Raw genomic sequence first — 24025 nt, 5'->3', positions numbered from 1 at the left:
TTTGTGGACAGGAGCGTTCCATCTGAACTTGAACCTGCCCGGAGGATGTTCCCTCTGCTTCCCATAGAGAGTTCACGCACAGTGATGTTGTGTGCTGCCTATAGTAACACTGTGGGAAACTCAAGACACGCAGGGATAAAGTCACTCATGCCGGAAACAGTGGCGTCCAGCAAACTTAGGAGAGCAAACACCATTCTGATTATAGTCGGAAGGAGGATGGATAATAAAAGAAAAGTGGTGGTACCTGCCACACGCCCTCCATTCCTTTGAAAGAGCCAGTGTGCTCTATGCAAGGTTCATGGTGGGTGGGGCCTTTTTCTGGAGTCCAGAGTAAATCTTCAAAAGACTGAGAGAAGGAAGCCCACATGAATGTCTGTGAACTCACCCTGACAGGACCAGCTAAATCTGTCTCTAAGGTCCAGTACAAACCCGAGAAGGTGGAGTTCCCAGGTTAAAGGATTTAGAGAGTCCATGGAGTGGGACAATAGAAGCAGGCGTAGGTGATTTCTGAGGTGGTTTGTCTGAGGCTAGCCCTGACTCTGATCCCCCAAAGGGCTAACACCATTTCACACAGTAGGTGGATAACATGTTACCTTCTCATGTTTGAGGGACTCATAATGTTATTTTGAAAGTTGTAAATAGTTTAGAGGTCCCCCCCCACTCTGGTCCCCATTATACTTGAACTATCTTTAGGCTCCATTGTGAGAAAAACAAAAGTCAGACACCTCCTGGTCATAGTGAAGCCAAAGTGATCTGGGAGTCAAGGTCTTGGGTAAATTTGCTTATTTCCCCCCTATGCCACATTTTCCCCTAATAATAATAAAGTAGGACTACCTCAATTATCAAATGGCAATTCTTAATGCCCCCGGATCTATGAAGCACAATGCGGGCAGGTAAGACGCTAGAATCAGCACAGGATGTCACATGAACATGTTGGCTAATTGGGCGAATGCTGGTTCGGTTCGAGTGAGGCGGTACCGAGGCAGTCAAGCCGAGACCTCCCGTGCACACTCACCTTCTCTTTCTGTGACAGGCAACAAGCACAGATCCCCATCGCGACGGCCGGAGTTGTATACCCCAGCGCCATCGCCATGGCAGGAATGCCGTCCCCTCACCTGCCCTCCGAGCACTCGAGCGTGTCCAGCAGCCCGGAGCCCGGGATGCCCGTGATCCAGAGCACTTACGGCGCCAAGGGAGAGGAGCCCCACATCAAGGAAGAGATCCAGGCTGAGGACATCAACGGAGAGATTTACGAGGAGTACGATGAGGAGGAGGAGGACCCGGATGTGGATTATGGGAGTGACAGCGAAAACCACATTGCGGGACAAGCCAACTGATAAGGGCCAACAGACTGTGGTGAGCCGAGGACTTGAAGAAGCCCTGTCCGGTTCATCCTTCCCAGTGGCCAAGCACATTAACTCTCTCATACACTGACTGTTATTTTAACTGTTAGTCTTATATAGTTGGGACATCAGCTGACAAATAGACCTCAGCCTCAAAAGGCTCGGAAAGAAAAGAAAGAAAGAAAGAAAGAAAAAAAATTACAAGCAAAAACGTCATCAAGAAGAAGAGATCGAAATAAGCTATGGGTTAAACAGTGCCAGTAACTCAGCTGCTACACCCCAGCACTGAAGTCTCACCCGTCAACTTTTTTTTTTTTTAATAAACTTTATGGCTGTTTGTTCTATATTAGAAATCCTCACTCAGGTACACAGTGCCAACAAGTGGCTTGTGAATGTGTTATGTTGTTCTGTGCTACAATTTTTAAAAAGAAATAAGTTTTGTTCTGTTCTGTTCTGTTTGGGGGCGGGGGGAGTGGGGAGGAAGGGTGGTTCTGGGTTTGCTCCTCTTTTCTTTTCCTTTTGGTTGTTATCTTGCACCTGACAGACAGGGGGAAGACTGCGGTCAGTTCCCTCCACCCTCTATCTCTCTGCTTTAAAGATGGAGGCATGTGCGAGGGGCTGGGGGCAGAGAGGAAAACAAGAGCCTGTGTTTGCCTTCATTGCTTCTACACAACAGAGTCAACAACCGTTTTCCTTAGAGACCCCTAACCCTTGCACGAGACACCATATCTTTGAGCAAGTGCCAAATTCGTCCCGAAGCGATCACCATCTTCATTTGCTTGTCCCCTCCTTTCTTCTCGTCCCTTCTTCCGTTAGGACAGTGTTAAACCTTTAGACAGTCCCTGAAAAGAGCTGACACACCAGCAACTGGTGAGACTGCTTTTCGTTTTGTTTTGTTTTGTTTGTTTTTGGTTTTCTACTTTTTTTCTTTTCTTTTTCTTTTTAATGGAAACTGTAGGTGCCGTTCTCAGGTGAAAAGAGAGAGAGACAGAAATTTAGAGAAAAAAATATTTTCTGATCTTGGATTTCTGTGTGTGTGTGTGTGTGTGTGTGTGTGTATGTATGTGTGTAATCATGGTACATTAGATACATTCCTATTGGGGAATAATGTCAGGCCATTGTGAGCAACACCCTCCATGTGGGAATAGAATTCCACCCCTCCCGAGCAAGTGGGCTTAGAAGCAATCTCAACCTTGACTTTGCACTTCCAGGGGCAACGGGACCAAGTGTAGAGCTCAGAAATTCTATTTTTCAATTTCTAGTATGCTCATTGTCGGGTGGACCTGGCGGCCCTGTGTCCCGGGCACGTGCATGGCAGGCATGGAAGTTACCAGCTTCTGGAGGCTCCTCCTCCCTGGACAATTTGCTTTTTCTAATGTTTGCTACTTAGTGACCCGTGTGTGCGTGTGTGCGTGTGTGTTTTTCCTGTTGAAACTTTGAGCAAAGCAATCATGATTTTGACTGAATCTATTTGCCATTTTCCAGAAATACAGAATTAGCTTATGTCTCCGATGTTCCATCCTTTCCTGACGAGGAAACATAATTGATGGTTTTATAAGATTTTCTTTTCGTCTCTCCATGCAACGAGGTTAGAGACTGTTTGCATTTCACAAGTGTGGGCCATGTGTATTTGATACCCCAAGGACCAGGATTTGGTTAAACTTCACTGCAGCACCACAAAGTGGAGCCTAGATGCACAGAGAGACCCCTTAACCAGTATAATGGTCCTTCACTGTAATTTGAGCTTGCTAGAGATCAATTGCTGGTGCTGGCAGAGTGCAGGCTCAGAGCAATAAGCAAGTATGAGTGGACCAATGACTCCAATCGACAACCAAAAGGTCAAGGCAGTGGTAGGCAGACAACTGCAGCCACTTCGGGACCCTCCCAACTGTGTTTAAACGGAGAGAGCACCTCAGCCAGGGGCGTAGTTGTGTTCCTGTGTTCCAGTCCTCTCATGTTGCCAAATGCCACCCTCAAGTTTGTTTTCCATACATAAATAAGTAAAAGAGGAGAAGGAGGAGGAGGAAGAGGAGGAGGAGGAGGAGGAGGAGGAGGAGGAGGAGGAGGAGGAGGAGGAGGAGGAGGAGGAAAACAAAACTCCTTTCTGTTTTTTTCTCGCTCAGAAGGTCTTGCTTTGAGGTTTTGCTCGGAGGAGCCCATCACACCTGCATGTCAGAGGTTTTCTGTTCATGGGATTTTGTTTTTGTTTTTGTTTTTTTCTAATGACTGTATTTTCATTTGAATTGCCTCTTTTTGCTAGTGTAAAATTATGATTAAATAATAATAATAATAGTAATAATAATAACAGTCAGCTGTTCCCAGATTAGTAAATTATGTATAATTTATTTTATTTCTCCCTATTTTATTCTGCTTTGGATTTGGAAGCTGTTAGGTATTTAAAACTAATTTCTATTTCTAACTCATACACACATACACACATAGACACACGTCTGTATGTGTACGTACACACAAATACTTGCTTCTCCACCCGTAACTTGCTCTGTGTTAACAGTTTTAGCCCCGGTAGCATTGGTTCTGGTATTTCATATGAAGCGGTGAATTAAGAGGAATGTCATGTTCAATCTTAATTAACTTATGCTCTTTCCTCTCATCTTAGTTATTTAATTACCAATTATCTAGAGCCAGTTTTTGTTTTTGTTTGTTTTGTTTCGAAACACTCTGAATAAGAAAAAAAAGACACTTGTTTTTATACAATTATAACGCATACAATGTGAAAACAGATTTATTAAAAAAAAAAAGTTTCTCTGCGTCTTAACAAATTTCTCCTGACTGATGTGGGTTCTCCACTCTCATGTGCTGGGTCCCTGTCTCACAGCACATTCGAGACAAGCTTGGTTTTCATTTCCTGACCTTGGGCAACAAGAACACTTTGTTTTAGCTCCAGGTAGATGCTGCTGACAGGCATCCAAGGCCAAAACAGCAGTGAATCAGAGCAAACTCACTCTCTGGTTTGCTTTTGATTTATTTGAGGGAAACTGAAACTGTGCATGGTAACCTGTAGCTGCTGAAACTCTCCAGTTGAGTTGAGTTTATGTTCATAACTGAACTGTGCCCAGACAAAACCACAAAGCAAGCCCATAATGACATGCCATTCTCTGTCTGGACATTTTCTTCAGCACATGTTGGCTCTGCTTTGCCCAAGAGTTTTCCCTAGGGGACAACAACAGCAAAGGTAATTCTACTCATGGCTAAAGTACACATAGGTCACTTGGGGGAAAGCTGCTGTAAATAGCGACTTAACGATAACAACACAATGCCCTTGCTCCATTGGTTAGGTGATGCTTTTAGGTAGAGGATCTGATAGCTTTACATTCGTTCTATGGCACGCAGAGGCCAAGTAAGATATGGCAGAGGACATAACATAAAGTGGAAAGATGAAAGTTAGCAGTCAACAGCCCTCCCCCCTTCCCTCTCCTCAGCTTATAGGTTTAAGTCATGCCCATCTGTCTTTCTACCGCTTCCCCATCTTCCCTTTCACACACATTTATACCAAAACTGAAGAGTAATATTGATAATTTCTTCGTTTTTACATTTGTTATGGGAACCTCTAAAGCTAGTCACATTTGATATAAATCTAAGAAAAATATTCAGAGAAGAAAATGGGTTAAAGCCCTTTGTAAGTCAATGATAATTTGGCTAGTTATTACAAACAGGAGAAAAATTACACACACTTCAGTGTAATTTTACCCAAAGTAGTCAAGTGAACTCTGAAAGTTCATTTGCTTCTAGCTAAGAACTACCTTTGTGTAAAACCCCTCCCAGTGAACATACGTATCATGGTTGGAACCAAATCTTCCCATGGGGTATGAATATGAAAGCATTAAGTGTTCTATGATGAAGCCACTTCATATGTTTGATTTCTAAAGTACAATCTACCTTAGTTTGCTTGAAGGAGATTATCTTTCCCATTCCGTGGTGTGCTTTCAGACATTTCCATAATGCAGAAGCTGACCGTGTCCTCAGAGGCATCCCTTCTGTCTCACGTAAAAACACAAGGAATAAACTATACCATCCTTACTCTAAAGGGTAAACTATTGAATTGTAATAACTGTATATTTACAAACAGGTTTATAAAAATATTTGTCTATCAAATTAATAGTGAAATAAAACTTTATGAGGTTTGCAAGGAAGAAATACGAAAGCTACTTAAAGTGGCTGATCTATTTCATTGCCTCTTAGGGCAGAGACATTTCTGTAGCCAGGTTGACACAGTATTTAATTGTGCAGTCCCACAGGTTGAAGGTGACATGCTGACGGGTCCCTGTCCTCCCCAAGTGTCTGTCACTGGCCCACTAAAGGCAGTATTTATTCAGCTCCCCTGGCTCTAAAGCACTTAGTCCTTCTAACAGTGCGGATTTCACAAGTGAAAAAGTTTTGTTTGTTTGTTTTTTTGTTTTATTTGTTTTTTACTGATTTAAAAAAAATAGAAAAAGAGACAATCAATGCCTGGAGCTTAAAACAAAGTCTGTGCAAACTACCATCTCACTTGAAATTTAATAAAATAAGAAATTGTGTAAATATAACATAGAGTTATAGATTTCTATTTTGTTCATAACATAGTGTAATATAAGTTGTATATTTTCATGTTTTTGGGTTTTATGTTATCATTCATGCCACAATAAGAATAAAACAGGAGTTTGTGTACTCTTGGGAAAAAGAAAAAGAAAAAAAAAAGATGTGGGTCCCCGCCAGCCTGTTTTTTGCTTTTCTGTTCTCGTTTTCAGTTTGTTTTGTTTGTTTTGGCCTTCCCCCTTTCAGTATTACTGCCGTGCAAGGCACCAATAAAACAGCAAATGTGTTCTTTATCTATTACACCGTGTTGCTCTGCGCAGTTTGTTTATGAAAGGGTAACTTCATTTATGACAAGACAAAGAGGTGTTCAGAGCACTCCTTCTCCTCAGTAAACATGGCGACACTAAAAACAATGAGAAACGTGGACATCCCTAGGACAAGAATCCGCCACCAAGTCCCCTCCTGGGCACTGCATCTGAGATGGCAGTTTCCATATCCCCTAGAGCACGTCAGTGTGTGAAGGCTGTGATTCTTACACCCCATAGGCTCAATCTATCCCAGTGTGTGGGTAGACATGTCCTAATGGCAACTCATAAAACACTGAAGCACAAACCACTTTCCCTCCATGTGCTGTTTGAAGTGCGGCCACTTCTGCATGGCTTAGAACACACCTTACCCTCTGGAATTCATTCTCAGGTTTTGAAGCTGTTGCTAAAAACAAGTCTTTTTCGTTGTCCCAAGGGCCATTTCTGCTTCCAACGTTGTGAGTTCCCTTCTCCTTTATTCCTAGGGCTGAGTTATTGCTTTGTTTGGAGGTTTTGTTTGTTTGTAAGCAGTGTTTGCTAACTGAGACAAAACCTACTCTGAATGCTTGTAAAAACATACATGGAGGTCCAGCAGGTGCTGCTCTGTAATTTGTCAATAACAGGAATATGCTACATATGCTGACACATGGAACCGAGAGCTATTGAAAGAGCTGAGTCCTGGGCTCAGTCCATAATATCACCAATAAAAATCTGGGGGCATTAAGCAAGCTGCTGCTCTGACTCAGAGCAAACACTTTCATAAATGCCAGTATCCCCAGACCACCTACTTGGTTTCCTAGGTAGGGCTGCCTTCCTTTCCCGGCAAGGACGTCTGATTTGCCTGTGGTATTCGGTAGTTTTTGTTCTATAATGCTTCCATACAAACTTACAGCTCTGTAGAATCCTTGACACATCAGAGACCATTCTGTCTCTCTTTCCATGAATGGCTGACAGGACACTGGCGTCATCTCTACAGCAATAACCATTCTCTAGGCATCTAATTTAGCCAGGCAGTAGGCTTCAGAGAGTTCAGGCATGTGAGGCACTGAAAACATCATAGAAATGCATGAGGTTTGCAAAACAAATCAATGTCATTCAGAAAAGAAATATACATTGCAGGAATTGGGAAGTAGACATTCTGTTGGGACAAGCTGAACATCTAAGACTGTGTTGGGACTCACCCTCCGTTTATCTGGAAGCAGCTTTGCAACCTACAGCATTTCAATCGAGACATTCCCCTGCCCCAGGCCATGTTCTTCATGGGCTAGGATACATGAGAGACTCTCTGCCCTTACTACAACCTCAGAAGAGTCTCAGCCACTGGAGGAGATTCCCATTTCTGTAACGTCAACACTCAGTCTGCCACTTCCATTATTAAGACATTCACTTCTTGTTCTAAAGATGCAGTTATTGTTGCCAAATGTATACTTCTAAACGTCCTTTCTATAACTTCCCCAAACGTTACTGCAACCTTCTACGGCAATAGCAGCAAAGGCACGCAGGAAGGAAGTCATCCCATATCTGAGTTCAAGATGAATTGTTTATGGGAGAAAAAATCCAATTTTGAAGTTTATGAAGCAATCTAAACACTATTAGAGATGGCCTGTCTTATAAGCACTGTAATTATTATGCAAAGCATATGCAACAGTATTGCTGGGAGTTCTGTAAAATAGTTACATTTTTTTAAAGCAGAGTAACATCTGTCCTACAATGTGTTACTCTACCAATTTGCTTATAAAGCTGTTTTTGCCACGAAGAATGAGCTAATTCAGCTCTGATCACAATGTGTCATCATTTGTTCAGTCAGGCCCAAAGTTTGACACACTCCCCACCCCCCACCAATATTTACACATGCAAACACTCATGTCCTGGAACGGTCCATTACTGCTATTCAATATACAACCAAGAGAATATAACTTCTGACATCATCATAATCAGTATGCTTTCTAGTTAAAGAAAAACATGATATACTAAGCTATCAGGAAAAAAAAATTGTAGGAATTAATCAGCCCAAATACACACCTATTTTGTACATTGACTGTTCATTTATTAAAGTTCAAATTCAGGAAAGCAATCCTTATCACACAGAAACCGTAAAATATATTTGAAATAAAGTCTTTGTTTATGAAAATTCATATTTTTATAAATATACATAATACATGCACACTGTTCTCTTAAGAGGGCAGATGTGTGGGGTGGCATGGGTGTGCAGAACAGATTTGGAAAGTCCCTAACGGTTAAGATAAGCTAGAGAAGTTGCTGAGAATGGCCCTGTCAGTGAGCATCTCGCGTTGTCTCAAACCGACAGTGACCAGCACACAATACAGTTTGATGAACTCATCTACAATGTACTAGTAGATGCCAAATGTCAAACAGCAATTATCCTTTTTTTTTTAAATTTAGAAATGATCCTGCAAGTGGCCTTTTCCCCTACTGGGTCAGTATATAGGACTAGAATTAATCATTTGGGGTCTCATGAAGAGGTATTTACTGACATTTGAAAAATACAATTTTGGGTATTGTTTGTTTAGCCACAAACAGTACAGATATTTGGAGGGAAAATTTAGGTTCTTAGGAATCTTCAATTTCCTCTTAGCACACCAAGCACACAAATCTATAAGCTTTTATAGCTGACAAAGACATCCTACACTCTTATTTATTAAATTTTGTCATACAAAACAAACCAAAAAACCATTGAAAGTTCCCTTAAATTTGCAGACACTTCAAGAGTTTTTATGTTGCAAACTGAAAAAAAAATCTTTGACAGCTTTTATACATCTTCAGGGTAATTTCTAACACAGAAAGGTGGAGATTATATCATGGAAATGTATGTAGACCTAGTTCTAAATCACAATCTAAGTCCATGAAAATGAATGCTAAGAGAAAAGAGAATTTAAAGAGGGTTGTATGGATTCTCTTGTCCTTTTTGTAAGGCTTCAATGCTTATCAACTATGCCTGACTGGCAGTTACCTGCTCTATATGTCTGGAATGAAAGCTAAACTCTTGCCAAAGTTCCTGAGCCATTGGCACCTCAGTCATCAGATTAGGCAAATGTTCTCCCTCTTCCCATTTCCTGCTGCTATGGTAACCCTCACCCTTCACTTTAGGAATGTCAAGGCCACAGGGACTTGACTCACGCCAGTTTTCAACTCAGTTTCTCAACTTTCATAAAGTCCAGCATCCCCTCCCTAGGGAACGACCGTACCTTAGTCAGGGCACCAAGAAACCCCTCAGGCCCACAGGCCCGACTAACCTAGAGAGTTCTCACGGAGACTACCCTACCACTCGATCCTAGGTTTTACCAAGTTTTTACTTAAAAGTAACCATACTCCTCTCCATTTTCAGAATTTGGTCTGATTTAAAGATACAAGAACAGTAATGCCTGCATACTTTGCAAGAGGTAAAGAAATATCCAGAGGAAATATTAAAAACAGTAAAATAGCATATATATAATGTTATATAAATATATATGCACTCATATTTGTATATAAAAGTACATGTTTTGTGTGTGTGTTTGTGTATGTATATATGTATATGTATGTTTGTATGTATGTGTGCTTTTGTGTGAGTTTGTGTGTATGTGTGTGTATATGTGTGTATGTGTATGCTTGTGGGTATGTGTTTGTGTATATGTGTGTATGTGTGTATATGTGTATGTTTATATGTATTTTTGTTTGTAAGTGTGTTTGTATGTGTGTATGCATGGTTTGTATGTGTGTGTGTGTTTGTGAGTATGTGTGTGTTTGTGTACATGTGTTTGTATATGTATATGTGTGCATGTGTTTGTATGTGGGTTTGTGTGTGAATGTGTGTGTATATGTATATGTGTGTTTGTGCATGTGTGCACAGGCATGAGTGTGTACAGAGTAAGCTTGGAAGTTCTAATCACTAAACAAATGGAGCTCTTATTTTTGAAATAGAGAAAACACGAGAGCCAGGATTAGAACACTCTTACTACTTAATTGAAAGAGCCTTGAAAGTTTACGGTGGGAAACCATCCTCTCATTGTCCCAAATTTGCAGATATATTTTACACACTTAAGGGCCCAGAAACAATGCAGGGAGGCACGCTTTCTGTAAACAGACTGACATGATCTGCAGATGTGTTTCCCACCCGCTTCGCTCTGTCAGTCCTCTCGCAGAGATTCATAAAGACAACTTGCAGGGGGTCTGAAGAGAGATGGTACACATATGAATAGATAACAGGATATATGGATTAGACAGGGATTTTCAAGGATAAAGCTGGAAGAAATGTATTATGATGAATATTTATCATGTCCCGTAGACTAGCATTTTCAACTATCGGATGTTTCAAATTGGCTTTTAATTAATGTTCATTATGATGAGTCTATACAAGACAGAAGACAATATTCTTTCACTCTAAATTTGTAATTTGCAAGGAAATAAGATCAACAGACATTAAGCAACATTAAGCAAAGCTCAGGAAAGTTATTAATGAACCGGAATTGTAAGTGATAAAAGATTTCATATGAAAATTAAAATTATTTTTCTGTTGACTGAGGCATCTCCTTTCAAATGGTACATAATAGGCATTGAAAGGCTAATCTCCCAATAGAACTAGAGAAAGCTGAAAAAAAATGAAGTCGTTTAAATTTGTTTTATTTTTGTGTGTGAGATTAGGTTTCATTACATGGTGCTTGCATGCCAGTGATATGCTGACATAGAGAAGTGGAGAGACTATGCTTGGCTGTTAGTCATGGAGCACCAAGCCTGGCCCTCAAGATTATATTTTAGAAAGAATAGAAAACTCAGGAAGATATGCAGGATAGACAAATCATATTCCAGAAGAGCAAAACTCTATGCAAGGTAAATCTGATGAACACTGACGTTTGTATTTAGAAAAGCATAAAACAGAATTTGTGCCTCACCATACAGAGGTCAACAGAGTTAAGGGAAGAAATGAGGGGCACATGGGGCCACGCCCTGCATACAAGCACAGTCACTGTACACATCTATAGAGACAAGTGAGACAGACCTCAAATGCAAGCCTAGTTATCCCAATGGCTTATTTGATGAATTTGGGCACAGTAGGAAGTTAAACAGGATATGTATAGCATCGCTTCTAAATGAAATACTGAAATCTACTCCTGTTATTTAGTGCTCAGAAACCACAATGAAGAGCCAGGGAAACAGGGCCTTCTTCAAGATCATGAGCCACACTCCAGCTTCCCTGGTTGTCTCTTCAAAGGAAGGGATATGGTGAGATAGAAGCCAGAGAACTTGAAAAGGCAGACAAATGTGCTGTATTCTCCCATGGCTGGCTTAATATGCATGAAAACCCTCTTAGAGGAAGAACAATATTTAATATAAGGGATATGTAAATGATGCAAAAGATAAGTGTTAAAGAAAAATAAAAGCTGAACTAGAGAAGAGGGAAGTGGGAGCTTACAAGTAACTACAGTCCAAGTGCTGGCTGGCGATGTTGCTCAGTGGTAGAGTACTCGCTTAGCACCTATGAGGGCCAAGGTTCAACCCTTAGTACCATACACCAAGGAAGAGATTTGTAGCAAACAAAATGCCAAGCTGTGGTGGTTTATGTCTATGCTATCAGCAACCGGAGTCCTGACCCTTGAGCCCCGCCCCTTCCATGCCCAGGTAAGGTGACGCACTCAGATGCTATTGAAGGACTTAAACGATTTAAGTTAAGAAGAGAAAGATAGAGGAAGATTCCAGACATCAATCTCAGGCCTCCATACCAGCATGGGAACTTACACACGTGCGCACACACACACACACACACACACACACACAGAGAGAGAGAAAGAGAGACAGAGACAGAGACAGAGACATGAGAGGCAGAGAGGCAAACATACCACACATAGCAAGAGTTACTCCTCTCCATTCTCCCCCAAAATGACTAAGCCACTCCTATGAGCAGGTAGACCCAGGAGACCCAGACTCCCACTCCATTTCAGAAAAGGACTGGAGAGCTGCTGATGTGCTATAGTCTGCCAGGGAAAAATAACTTGCTCATTAAGCCAACTGCGGGCAAGCTTCTTGTGTCCTGGAGTCCCTGAACAGTCCCCGCCCAACCAGCTTGTTAGCACCTTTACGTAATTAGTCCAGCCTTGGGGGTAAGCTTCTTTGACTCAATACCTGATATAATTTGAATCTGGTATATGCCCTGGCGCTTGGTTGTCACCTAATGGGAGTGGGGAGCTTTAAGAGGTGGGACCTAAAAAGAAGGAGGTCGGACCATCACAAGGATGTCCTTGAAGGGGCTATTCTAACTCTGGCCTTTCCCATCTCCCTCACTTTGGCTATCATTGGATGAAATTTTGCCTCACTATGCACTAACCACCACCAGTTCTATCTCAACGTGAACCAAGGTTTGGGGACAAACAAGCAGACACTGGAACCTGTATGCCCTCGTGTTACATGGCTTTCCCTGAATAGACATGAATGAATGTCTACTCACTGCAGACCTGGCACTGATAATGAAGCAAAGAGACCATCCCACCAAAGTCAGGGTTTATGAGAACCGATTGGTTTGTTGAACTTACTTATAGGAAGAAATGTGGAGGCTATATAGGACCACGGTTCACTAAAAGGCAGCTTCAATGTCAAGCAAATCTGAGGACCAAATGGTTGATAACTCTTAAAGGCTGCATTCTCGGTGCTCCCTATCCATCCTGCAGACAGCTCAGCCTCTAGTGCTCCCTACCTATCTACAGGGCAGCTCCACCCGTGGTGCTCCCTACTCACCCTGCAGACAGCTCCACCTCTGGTGCTCTCTACTCACCATGCATGCAGCCCCATTGAAGAGTCTCTACTGCCCCAGTAACTGTTCATGCTCTTAGAACATGGGTAGAGGCCTCCTGAGCTTCTAGAGTATTGTGAGCATCCCTGCTCCCTACAGGAAGGAGTGTTTTGATCTATAGACAATAACTCTACAACACTATAAGTCAAAGCCCTTACACTTAAATTTACGATTGCAAGGGTTTTTATCACAGCTTTGCTAACAAGGATGGCACACTCCCCAGCCATCACACTCCCATGCATGAACCCAATTCTTCCTAGACTTAATTTTCCATATAAAAGCCCTTCCCCTAACCCCAGGGACTCATTGGACATGCTCACCCAGGGCAGCATTAACATCAGAGAGCTTTCTCTTTTGAAGCGACTTCCTTCTCTCCTTCACCAGTACCCAGTAAGTTCTTTGTCTGTCACTATGACAAAATACCAGAGACAAAGAAGGTAATGGAGAAGAGGTTCGCTTGGCTGTGGTTTCAGAGACTACAGGCTGTGGTTTACACTTTCTGCACCCAGGCTGAGGCAATCGATGACAGAAGCCCGACATATGATAGAACCCAAAGGACATTCTCCCAATGACCCACAGCTTCAACTGGAATTCATCCATTGATCTCAGAGACCTGGTGGACCGTCACCTGTCAGAAAACCCATCCTAAGCACTGCTGCAAAGGGTGTTCCGCCTCCCATCCAGGAACTTCTGTGGGACACTTCAGATTCCTGCCTCAGGTGTTTTTTTCATATTCGAACACAACTTCTCCTATTGATAGATTTGGACAGCGAGTCCAGGAAGGAAGCTATCTTCTTTCCTTTCGTCTTCATATTCTAAGGCCTCTGAAGGACACAGTGATCTCAACAACAGAGGCTTGGGTGCTCTGCTTTGACCATTCTCACATCCTGTCATGGTCAAGCCTTGGGCATTTATGCTGAATACTAATTTGATGTTGTCTTTTCTTCCTTGGCCTCTGCACTCACACATAAACACAGACACACACCAAAACAACAACAACAACTACCACTACCACTACCACTACCACTACCACTACCACTACCACTACCACTACCACTACCACTACCACTACCACTACCACTACCACTACCACTACCACTACCACTACCACTACCACTACCACTACTACTACTACTACTACTATAGTCTGCCTACTAATATAGTAGTAGCAGTAGCATTCTTGCATATGTTTGAAGGAAAAGCCCAAGATATTCCTTTTCCTAAAGCTGCCTATTGAGTATAGAAGGTAAGACATGGTGAACCCTTGGGCAAGGCACAGTGAAGGTGCAGAGATGGTGTCTTAGAGGAAGGGTTAGTGAGGATACACTCTGGGTGGAGTAGCATGGATTAATAAAAAGAGTCTCTACTTCTGTCCACCAAATAAACAAACTAACACATCTTTTCTTTATTTCTTTTTTAAATTATAGCTCTCAGAGGAAGGGGGAATGCCCAACTCTTGGGGTTTCTTTGAGTGCACTTCAAGATCAACTTACTGAGATCACAAAACCATTTTGATATAGCTTCTGGCATAAACACCCCACCTGAAATCTCCTCTGATGTCTGTTCCTGGTAAGTGAATTCATCTTTCTTGCTTTTGTATCATTCTCCAAGTTGCATGTACTTTGAATAATATTATTGTGGCACTGAATTTTTACTGTCAATATCTAGCATTCTTATTTATAAGAGCAATTCCTTGACAAATTTTAAATGACAAAGGACTTTAATGGCCTCAGCAGGATCATTACTAACCTCTCCAAGTGACAGATACTGAACTTGATAAACGATCCCAGAGCCGGACAAGGTATGGCCTTCCTTCTGCCCCTGACTCAAGTGCCCTTCCAGGACAGACTTCTAAGTTAACCAACCTAATGTGAATAAGCAATTTGTATATGTTGTTTAATCTTTCCTCAAAAGATATAGATGCAACTTTTAACCCTTAGTTTTTTGAGAAATTGAGCTCAACAACCAAGACACAATTCTTACTATTAGGCCAAAGAAGGAAAGCAACCTAGCCCTGTAACCAGCAAGGGTTTTCCTACTGAGATTCAGCAAGACACACTGAAAATGGCTTTTAAGGGGGCTGTTTCTGGGGGTCTCCACTTTCTTCACCTGGGACCAAGGCTACTTCTAAATGGGTGGCTTTTGAGAGGAAGTCCAAAATGATGGGACCATAGTTACTATTCACCCTCCCTCAGGAAGTACCACCAGGACTACGGAGAGGAACAGTGGTGAACTAAAGTAGAAGTGATTTTTTTTTTAAATTCTCAAATGTTCTTTTGTCTCTTTACTGATAGAAATGAAGTTGTATGTGGGAGGTGGGTAGTGCCACCATAACCTGCTTTATTCTGCTGAATGAGGAAGGCCAATATATTATCCCATGAATGGGGAGGAAATTACACAGACAACTTCTGGGATGACAATAAAGACATCCTTGACAGCAAGCACAAAACAGTGCCACAACTTTCTCTTTTATTTTTCCCAGGGGGAAAAAATCAGTATTTAAATGACAGATGAAGTTAAATGATGGACAAAATGCTTTATTTGTAAAGCATCTTCAAGGCTTTCTGAAAGAACTGTTACATTTGAAGACTGAATTCAAGTGCTTTTAATAATAATGATGATAATAATATATTGGTTTATCAATAAGAATGAGGAACTGTTCTTTATAGCCATATTTTTAAGTTACCTGTATTGTTAGCTGTGCCTTTCCAGATGTAATGCTCCAAAAACAACTGAATATAAAACAACTTTTGCATCATTTTAATATAAAGTCCTTTCTTTCCCAAAGTTTCTAGTCTAGAGACTTTAACTTCTAGAATAACAAATTATTAGACGATTCAAATGGGTAAGGGATATTCTTTTGGAGAGTTTAAGTTTTAAAAAATGTCTTTACTTGAACCAATATTGTGGGCATTTAAAATAATTTGTGATAGTTTTACTAGCTGCCAGATATCCCTTCCTGCTCTAGACCGTCAGAGTCCCACCTGCTAAGCCACCATTCTAGCAGAAGAGACTTGATCCAAAGTAGACATTCCCAAAATAAATGGAAACTGAAGACATTGGGACATTCAGTTTAATAATTTCAAAGTAACTCTACAGTGAGTATCATTTTTTAAAAAGGGCCAATGAATTAAAAATTGGGCCAGTGAGATGGATACCTAAAATCTACATGGCAGATGGACAGTAAGTGCCTCCAGAAACATGAGTGAGTGTAGATGCACATGCATGTGTGCACACAAATGAAGATATAAATGAAAATCTTTTTGAAACTTTCCTGTATGGCTTTGTTTTGAGATGTAATTTGTTCCATGTGAATGAGTGTTTTGCCTGAACCTATTGAGGTGCACTGTATATCTGCTGTCTGAGGGAGAGTCTTAGGGTCCCTGGAACGGTAGCTACAGAGTTTATGTACAGCCACATGTGTGCTGGCACCAAACTTAGATCTTCTTCCGAACAAACAATGCTTGTCATTGCTGAGCAATCTTCTAGCCCAAATTGTCTCTGGTTTAATAGTTAGCTGCTGGGAATATACTAAGTTTAAAATAAAGGATTAAAGTCAGACAGTTGTGATGGGGATTTTAACCTCTGCAAATGGGCTTCCATACAAAAGGGATGATAATTTTTTTAAAGTCTGGGCATATAATAAGTATAATAATTGATCTATATCTTTGTAAAATTGTAATATTCTCATTACACATGTCAATAATTTTCAATTTTGCTTTATAAATAATTTTGTTGTGAACATTTATGTATATAAATCTTTGATGGTTCTTTTGTTTCCTTATAAATATTAACAGGTTCATGTCTTTAAAAATTTACAGGTTAAATTTCTTTCTAGAAATTGTACGGATTTATATCTCTGCTTTAGTCCATTCTTGTGCTGTCTCTGCCTTAAAGCCATTGGCTTCCCGGCCTAAGCCTCTGTCCTCATGGGTTTAAGAAAGATTGCTCTCATTTAGATAATAAGGTGTATGTCTCCATCTCAGGAGGAAGTAGCTTTCACACGCAACAATGGATTTCTCCCTTCTCCTCAACTTCTAAGTCACAAGGCAAGTAAAACAATTCTTTTCTGCTTGGAAGAAGCTATAATAGAAACAGCAAAGAAAGAGAGAAATAAAACATACACACAGAAAATGGTTGCTAGAATTGTATGAATTATTGATTTATTTTCCATATTCAACTGATAAATGAGATATTCATCACTTTAACTAAATATATATTAAAATATTGAGTGACATTTGGGACATTAACCCAAGATGCGCAGGAAAGAAGTTTTAATTTTTACCAAGTGTTTTGGAAGAGTGACTTTGAACTGGATACAGGGTTAATATTTTAGAGTTGACTTTTTTTGTTGACGACATAGTGGAGACCATTGCTTATTAGTATATCAAGATTAAAGTGTCCTTAAACAGGATCTTTGTACCATCAAAAAATTCTCAGTATGCCAGGTATATATGGCTTCCTTCACTCTAAGGCCTTTTGTGAGTAACCCAACCCTTGTTAACTAAACCTTGATCTCTATCTAAGGTAAAAGAGTTTGCTCCCTAGTAAGAACCTCAGACTATGCCTTGAACTGATGGAGAGGCTGAGTCAGCTGCTCTTCCTCAGGTAACATTGACAATGTAAAGAAAAAAATCAATTGCAAGAGAATGAAATATTGAATCCACATAACTAAGAACCTGTTCCAGAACTGGCTGTGGCGCATCCTTCTTGTGTCAGTTGAAAAATTCATTTGATTTGGGTCACTCAAATTCCTCAACATGGTGTGTCACAGGGGTCACATGGTGTCACAGCACCTAGGATAGTTTTTGCCTCCTGTGCTTTGCTGTATTAATATGACACACTTACATGGTTTTAACTAGTCTATGAAAACCAAGAATGTCCTAGCTTGCTTTTTGTTGCTGTGATAAAAAAGTGACCACATCAAGCCTCAGAAGACACCACAAAGGACATATTGGATCTTAAATAGTGAGTAGAGGAAACAGAAACCTGGTGGCACTGAGCCTCATCTTCTACCCACCGAAACCAAAGACAACAAGGGTGTGGGGTTTGAGTCACTTGGTGGCAATATCCTTAAACAGCAGCAGATGGCTCCCTGAGGATCTGGTGTCGGGTGCAGACCACGAATGAACTTCATAGGTTTGAAGAAGCACCTCACCAAAATGGCAATGCATGCTCATAGCCCTTCATACAGAGAATGGCCTCAGTGTTCCTCAGTCCCTCAGCCTGTGGCCAGAATCCAAATGGGAAAATGCCATTGTTACACATAACTAGGAATCACAGGGGCTGGAGAGATGGTTCAGTGGTTAAGAGCATGCAGTATTCTTGCAGGGAACCCCACTTCAGTTCCCAGCACTCAGAACTCCAGATTCATGGAAGCCTCTGCAGTTACCTGCACCACACACACACACACACACACACACACACACACACACACACACACACACACACACACACTTTTTAAAAAAATAAATGAATAAATGCAGTTTTGAAAGAATCATACCATTTTCCATTACATCTCCATGCCATTTTCTTTAATGTCTCTTGGAGAACTAACCGAGTCAAGACACTGTAAGTATAGCGCACAATAAAAAGGCACAGGAAGCACAAGGACATGGTGGCTTCTCCAGAAGACTATGTGCTAGCTATTTTTTTCGGTTACTGAGAGAAAATACCTGACCAAAGCAACTTAGCAAAGGAAGGTTCATTTCCAGTTAGGTTTGTAGGGTTGTCCTGGTAGGAGCTTGAGCTAACTGGTCAACCTCCATTGACTGTGTGGAAGAGTAGAGCAAAGATGCTTGTGTTCAGCTAGCTTTCTCCTCCCTGTTCAGTCCAAGGCCCAGGCCCAGAGCATCATGTGCATCTAGAGCGAGTCTTCCTGCCTCAGTTAACTTAGTCATGAGAATCCTTCCCAGGCATGGCTAGAGACCAACCTAATATAGATCACACGTCACAGGAACACCCAGAAGCTGGTCTCTTGGATCATTCTAGATCATGTCCAGTTGACAATCTCCATTACTAATCACAGGCTGCAAGTGCTCTTCAGACCAGAACACTTCCCAGGAAGGGCCAGAGTGACTGTAGCACAAGTCTCAGTGACTAAAACTCAGTTAAGAAGTCAAACCCCGTACATGCGCCCTACTTAATTTTTCTGACATATTTGAGCCTGGCACATGAATATAATACGTTAAATCACTCTGAAAGACCGTCAAGTCTTCAGCCCTAGGTATTTGGAGACGTTTCACAACTTTTAAAGGGCATTATGGTCATTTTTGCTAAATAAAAATGAGCCCTGAAGAAAATACTATTTTCGGGTGACAAAGTGATAATGAAATAAATGTGCTTAAAATGGACAACAAATATGCCTTTCAAACTAAATGAAATGAAGGCCTGTCTGTGAAAGTGACTGCCACCAGAGCAGCATTGCAATCCAGGGCTGTGCTCAGCACACCAGAACTGGAATAGCATCAGCAGCGTGTGCCAGGAAATCAAACTCCATTTAAAACTTTCTCTAAGAGCGTCGGTGACATTCTGCGCGTGAGGGCCATGCTAGCGTGCAGTCTAACAGAAGCGGTGTACAGCTGATTCAGGAAAGAATGCTGTAGTTCACTCTGGTATTTTAAAATATCCCTGTGTTTGGAATGTTTCTGTTCATGAAAATATGTTTCTTTGTTTTTAAAGAAGAGTCTGTCTTTATGACACTTTTGATCCTAGGCATTCATCTTGCCCCTTGAAGCCCAAGCCAAGGGTTTTTGATAAGAACAGAAGAAAGCGAAGTACAATTCTAGAGGCAAGTGGTGGGAAGAGGGCTCCTAACTAACTTCACTTTTGTCCTTGACAATGGAAGGAGATGATCAATGGTCACAGACATAGGAACTAAGAGGGAAGTGATGGGGGAAAATGTGCTTATATGTAAGGCACCCACACATGGCATCATGATAATGGTTTAGCATTTTAGTATTACTGTAATCATGATGTTAAGTGGTCACTTGATTTTTTTTTATATACTTACATTCTTTATCTCAAAGCTCACAGTGTTGAGTTTCACAGAATTCAATCAATGCCTGGCTAAGTTTAGATAGAGCATCTCCACTGTACAATATGACAGTCAGGCTTCATTTCCTTAAAACACCTCAATGATGATTTTGAAAAATACGTGTGTGTGTGTGTGTGTGTGTGTGTGTGGTATGTGTGTGGTGTGTGTGTGTGTGTGTGTGTGTGTGTGTGGTGTGTGTGTGTGTTGTATGTGTGGTGTGTGTGTGTGTGTGTGTGTGTGTGTGTGTGTGTGTGTGTGTGTGTGTGTGTGTGCAGATAATTTTGGAAGCCAGAAGAGGATACAAGTTTCTCTAGATCTCAAGCTATGGGCTCTTTGAGCTGCTGCTGTGGGTCTGAGCCCTGCACTCTGGCTCTCTGGTCCATCAGCCAGCATCTCTCTCATCCCTTGAGAGGCCTTGTAAGGTGCTCTCATTGACCCATTTTCTCACACTACAAGGTAACAATAGGAAAAGATGAAATGAAAATGATTATAATGTATAAAAAATCACTTTAAAAAACCAACAAACCTAGAGTCTTACCTTTATTTGGAAGAAAATAAAATTAGAACCTTCATTATAAGTCAGTAATCAGACAAAAAGGTTGCCCTGTGTTATCTCCATTTTACTACTACATATTAATTTCTTTCCTTGTGTGTACAATTTCATTACTACTATAACAAGAAATGTTAAAACCTTTAACTATGAGAGTTAAACACTATTCCTTTAACTCCTAGGAAGGCTGTTGATGGCCTGTGGGACCTCAATGGACTCAGTGAATCCCAGACACACTCACGCTGGGGTCAGAACAAGCCATCCCTGAAGCTGAGCGTGGTCACAGTCACTACTGCTCTACTGCCCTATATACTTCCCTGATGCTGTGATAAAACCAACCCAAAGTAATTTGGAGAGGAAAGAGTTTATTTCAGCTTATAACTTACAGTACATCACTGAGGGAGATTAGGACAGAACCTGGTACAGAGGCTGTAGAAGGATGTTGCCTACTGACTCTTAACACATGTCTTGCTTACTCACCTTGTTTTCTTATACCTCCCAGGACTGTCTGCTGAGACCAGGCACCACACATTATGAACTGGCCTGCCACTACTAATCATTAATCCAGAAAACATCCCATAAATGTGCCTACAGGGTAATCTGATGAAGACATTTTCCCAATTCCCTCTTCTCAGATGACCTGAGCTAGTGTGTGAAGTTGACCCAATCTATTCAGAACAATTAACTCCTTGTCAACTCGACACAGAAATGCATCCCTACTGAACCATAACCCATTCTCTATTGTTTATTATCAATAGTTTATGTTAATATAATAATTTAAAAATCAGCATAACTTTAAAACTCCAAAAATCTTTAAAAACTTTGCTTAGAAAATTCACAATGTACTCCACATTTCAAAACGTCACAGATGCCAGCATAGATTAGTGGGTCCCACAGAGTTCTGTGCCATAGTTGAAAAAAAATTTCAGTGATATAAGGAAGCCAAAAGAGTCCAAATCCATAAACCCAACCCTACAGAGAATTATATAAGCAATCCTTAGAAACAAAGACAGAAAGAACATAACCAATAGACTATAGGAAGTTATTAACTGATGCTCTAATTCTTCAAACATAATGGGACTAAGAACACAAAATGAAAAGAAAACAGTAATATGGCTGAAATCAAGACATTTGTTCTAGTAATAACTATGTCTTAATGACCCCAATCCCCAATCTAAAGAAATGGGTTAGCTAAGTGGATTAAGAAACAAAATCCTTATTTCTGTTGTTTATAAGAAATTTACCTTAGCTTTTTAAAAATATTTTTATTAGGTATTTTCCTCATTTACATTTCCAATGCTATCCCAAAAGTCCCCCATACCCTCCCACCCACTCCCCTACCCACCCACTCCCCTACCCACCCACTCCCACATTTTGGCCCTGGCATTTCCCTGTACTGGGGCATATAAAGTTTGCAAGTCCAATGGGCCTCTCTTTCCAGTGATGGCCGACTAGGCCATCTTTTGATACATATGCAGCTAGAGTCAAGAGCTCCGGGGTATTGGTTAGTTCATAATGTTGTTCTACCTATAGGGTTGCAGATCCCTTTAGCTCCTTGGGTACTTTCTCTAGCTCCTCCATTGGGGGCCCTGTGATCCATCCAATAGCTGACTGTGAGCATCCACTTATGTGTTTGCTAGGCCCCGGCAGAGTCTGACAAGAGACAGCTATATTTGGGTCCTTTAGCAAAATCTTGCTAGTGTATGCAATGGTGTCAGCGTTTGGAAGATGATTATGGGATGGAACCCTGGATATGGCAGGCTCTAGATGGTCCATCCTTCTGACACAGCTCCAAACATTGTCTCTGTAACTCCTTCCATGGGTGTTTTGTTCCCAATTCTAAGAAGGGGTAAAGTGTCCATACATTGGTCTTCGTTCTTCTTGAGTTTCATGTGTTTAGCAAATTGTATCTTATATCTTGGGTATACTAAGTTTCTGGGCTAATATCCACTTATCAGTGAGTACATATTGTGTGAGTTACTTTGTGATTGGGTTACCTCACTCAGGATGATACCCTCCAGGTCCATCCATTTGCGTAGGAATTTCATAAATTCATTCTTTTTAATAGCTGAGTAGTACTCCATTGTGTAGATGTACCACATTTTCTGTATCCATTCCTCTGTTGAGGGGGATCTGGGTTCTTTCCAGCTCCTGGCTATTATAAATAAGGCTGCTATGAACATAGTGGAGCGTGTGTCCTTCTTACTGGTTGGAACATCTTCTGGATATATGCCCAGGAGAGGTATTGCAGGATCCTCCGGTAGTACTATATCCAGTTTTCTGAGGAACCACCAGACTGATTTCCAGAGTGGTTGTACAAGCTTGCAATCCGACCAACAATGGATGAGTGTTCCTCTTTCTCCACATCCTTGCCAGCATCTGCTGTCACCTGAATTTTTGATCTTAGCCATTCTGACAGGTGTGAGGTGGAATCTCAGGGTTGTTTTGATTTGCATTTCTCTGATGATTAAGGATGCTGAACATTTTTTCAGGTGCTTCTCAGTCATTCTGTATTCCTCAGGTGAGAATTCTTTGTTTAGCTCTGAGCCCCATTTTTTAATGGGGTTATTTGATTTTCTGAAGTCCACCTTCTTGAGTTTTTTATATATATTAGATATTAGTCCCCTATCTGATTTAGGATAGGTAAAGATCCTTTCCCAATCTGTTGGTGGCCTTTTTGTCTTATTTACTGTGCTTTTTGCTTTGCAGAAGCTTTGCAGTTTCATGAGGTCCGATTTGTCGATTCTCGATCTTACAGCACAAGCCATTGCTGTTCTATTCAGGAATTTTTCCCCTGTGCCCATATCTTCAAGGGTTTTCCTTACTTTCTCCTCAATAAGTTTTAGTGTCTCTGGTTTTATGTGGAGTTCCTTAATCCACTTAGATTTGACCTTAGTACAAGGAGATAGGAATGGATCAATTCTCATTCTTCTACATGATAACCACCAGTTGTGCCAATACCATTTGTGGAAGATGCTGTCTTTTTTCCACTGGATGGTTTTTGCTCCCTTTGTCAAAGATCAAGTGAGCATAGGTGTGTGGGTTCATTTCTGGGTCTTCAATTCTATTCCATTTGTCTACTTGTCTGTTGCTATACCAGTACCATGCAGTTTTTTTTTTTTATCACAATTGCTCTGTAGTACAGCTTTAGGTCAGGCATGGTGATTCCACCAGAGGTTCTTTTATCCTTGAGAAGAGTTTTGCTATCCTAGGTTTTTTGTTATTCCAGATGAATTTGCCAATTGCCCTTTCTAATTCGTTGAAGAATTGAGTTGGAATTTCGATGGGGATTGCATTGAATTTGTAGATTGCTTTTGGCAAGATAGCCATTTTTACTATATTGATCCTGACAATCCATGAGCATGGGAGATCTTTCCATCTTCTGAGATCTTCTATAATTTCTTTCTTCAGAGACTTGAAGTTCTTATCATACAGATCTTTCACTTCCTTAGTTAGAGTCATGCCAAGGTATTTTAT

The 24025-nt window shown here is 41.0% G+C and overlaps 1 protein-coding gene across 28 annotated transcripts in view; it reads left to right on the top strand.

The window, feature by feature from the left end:
- The window catches only part of Sox5 (SRY (sex determining region Y)-box 5), a 953863-nt gene extending 947687 nt beyond the window's left edge, over positions 1–6176 (top strand). For 23 of the 28 annotated variants that reach the window (XM_011241582.2, XM_011241579.2, XM_011241577.2 and 20 more), the window contains one exon: positions 1034–1771. In XM_011241582.2, the coding sequence (XP_011239884.1) occupies positions 1034–1337 (304 nt within the window). In that variant the 3' untranslated portion in view covers positions 1338–1771. Of the gene's footprint in view, positions 1–1033 lie in introns of all 28 variants that reach the window. The other 5 variants (XM_006506931.4, NM_001243163.1, NM_011444.3 and 2 more) reach the window with 1 other exon arrangement.
- Positions 6177–24025: the final 17849 nt, after the last annotated feature.

The sequence above is a fragment of the Mus musculus genome, chromosome 6 (assembly GCF_000001635.26).
Source record: "Mus musculus strain C57BL/6J chromosome 6, GRCm38.p6 C57BL/6J".
Lineage (NCBI taxonomy): Eukaryota > Metazoa > Chordata > Mammalia > Rodentia > Muridae > Mus > Mus musculus.
Note: the sequence above shows the minus strand (reverse complement) of the source record. Positions and strands in the feature narration are given on the sequence as shown.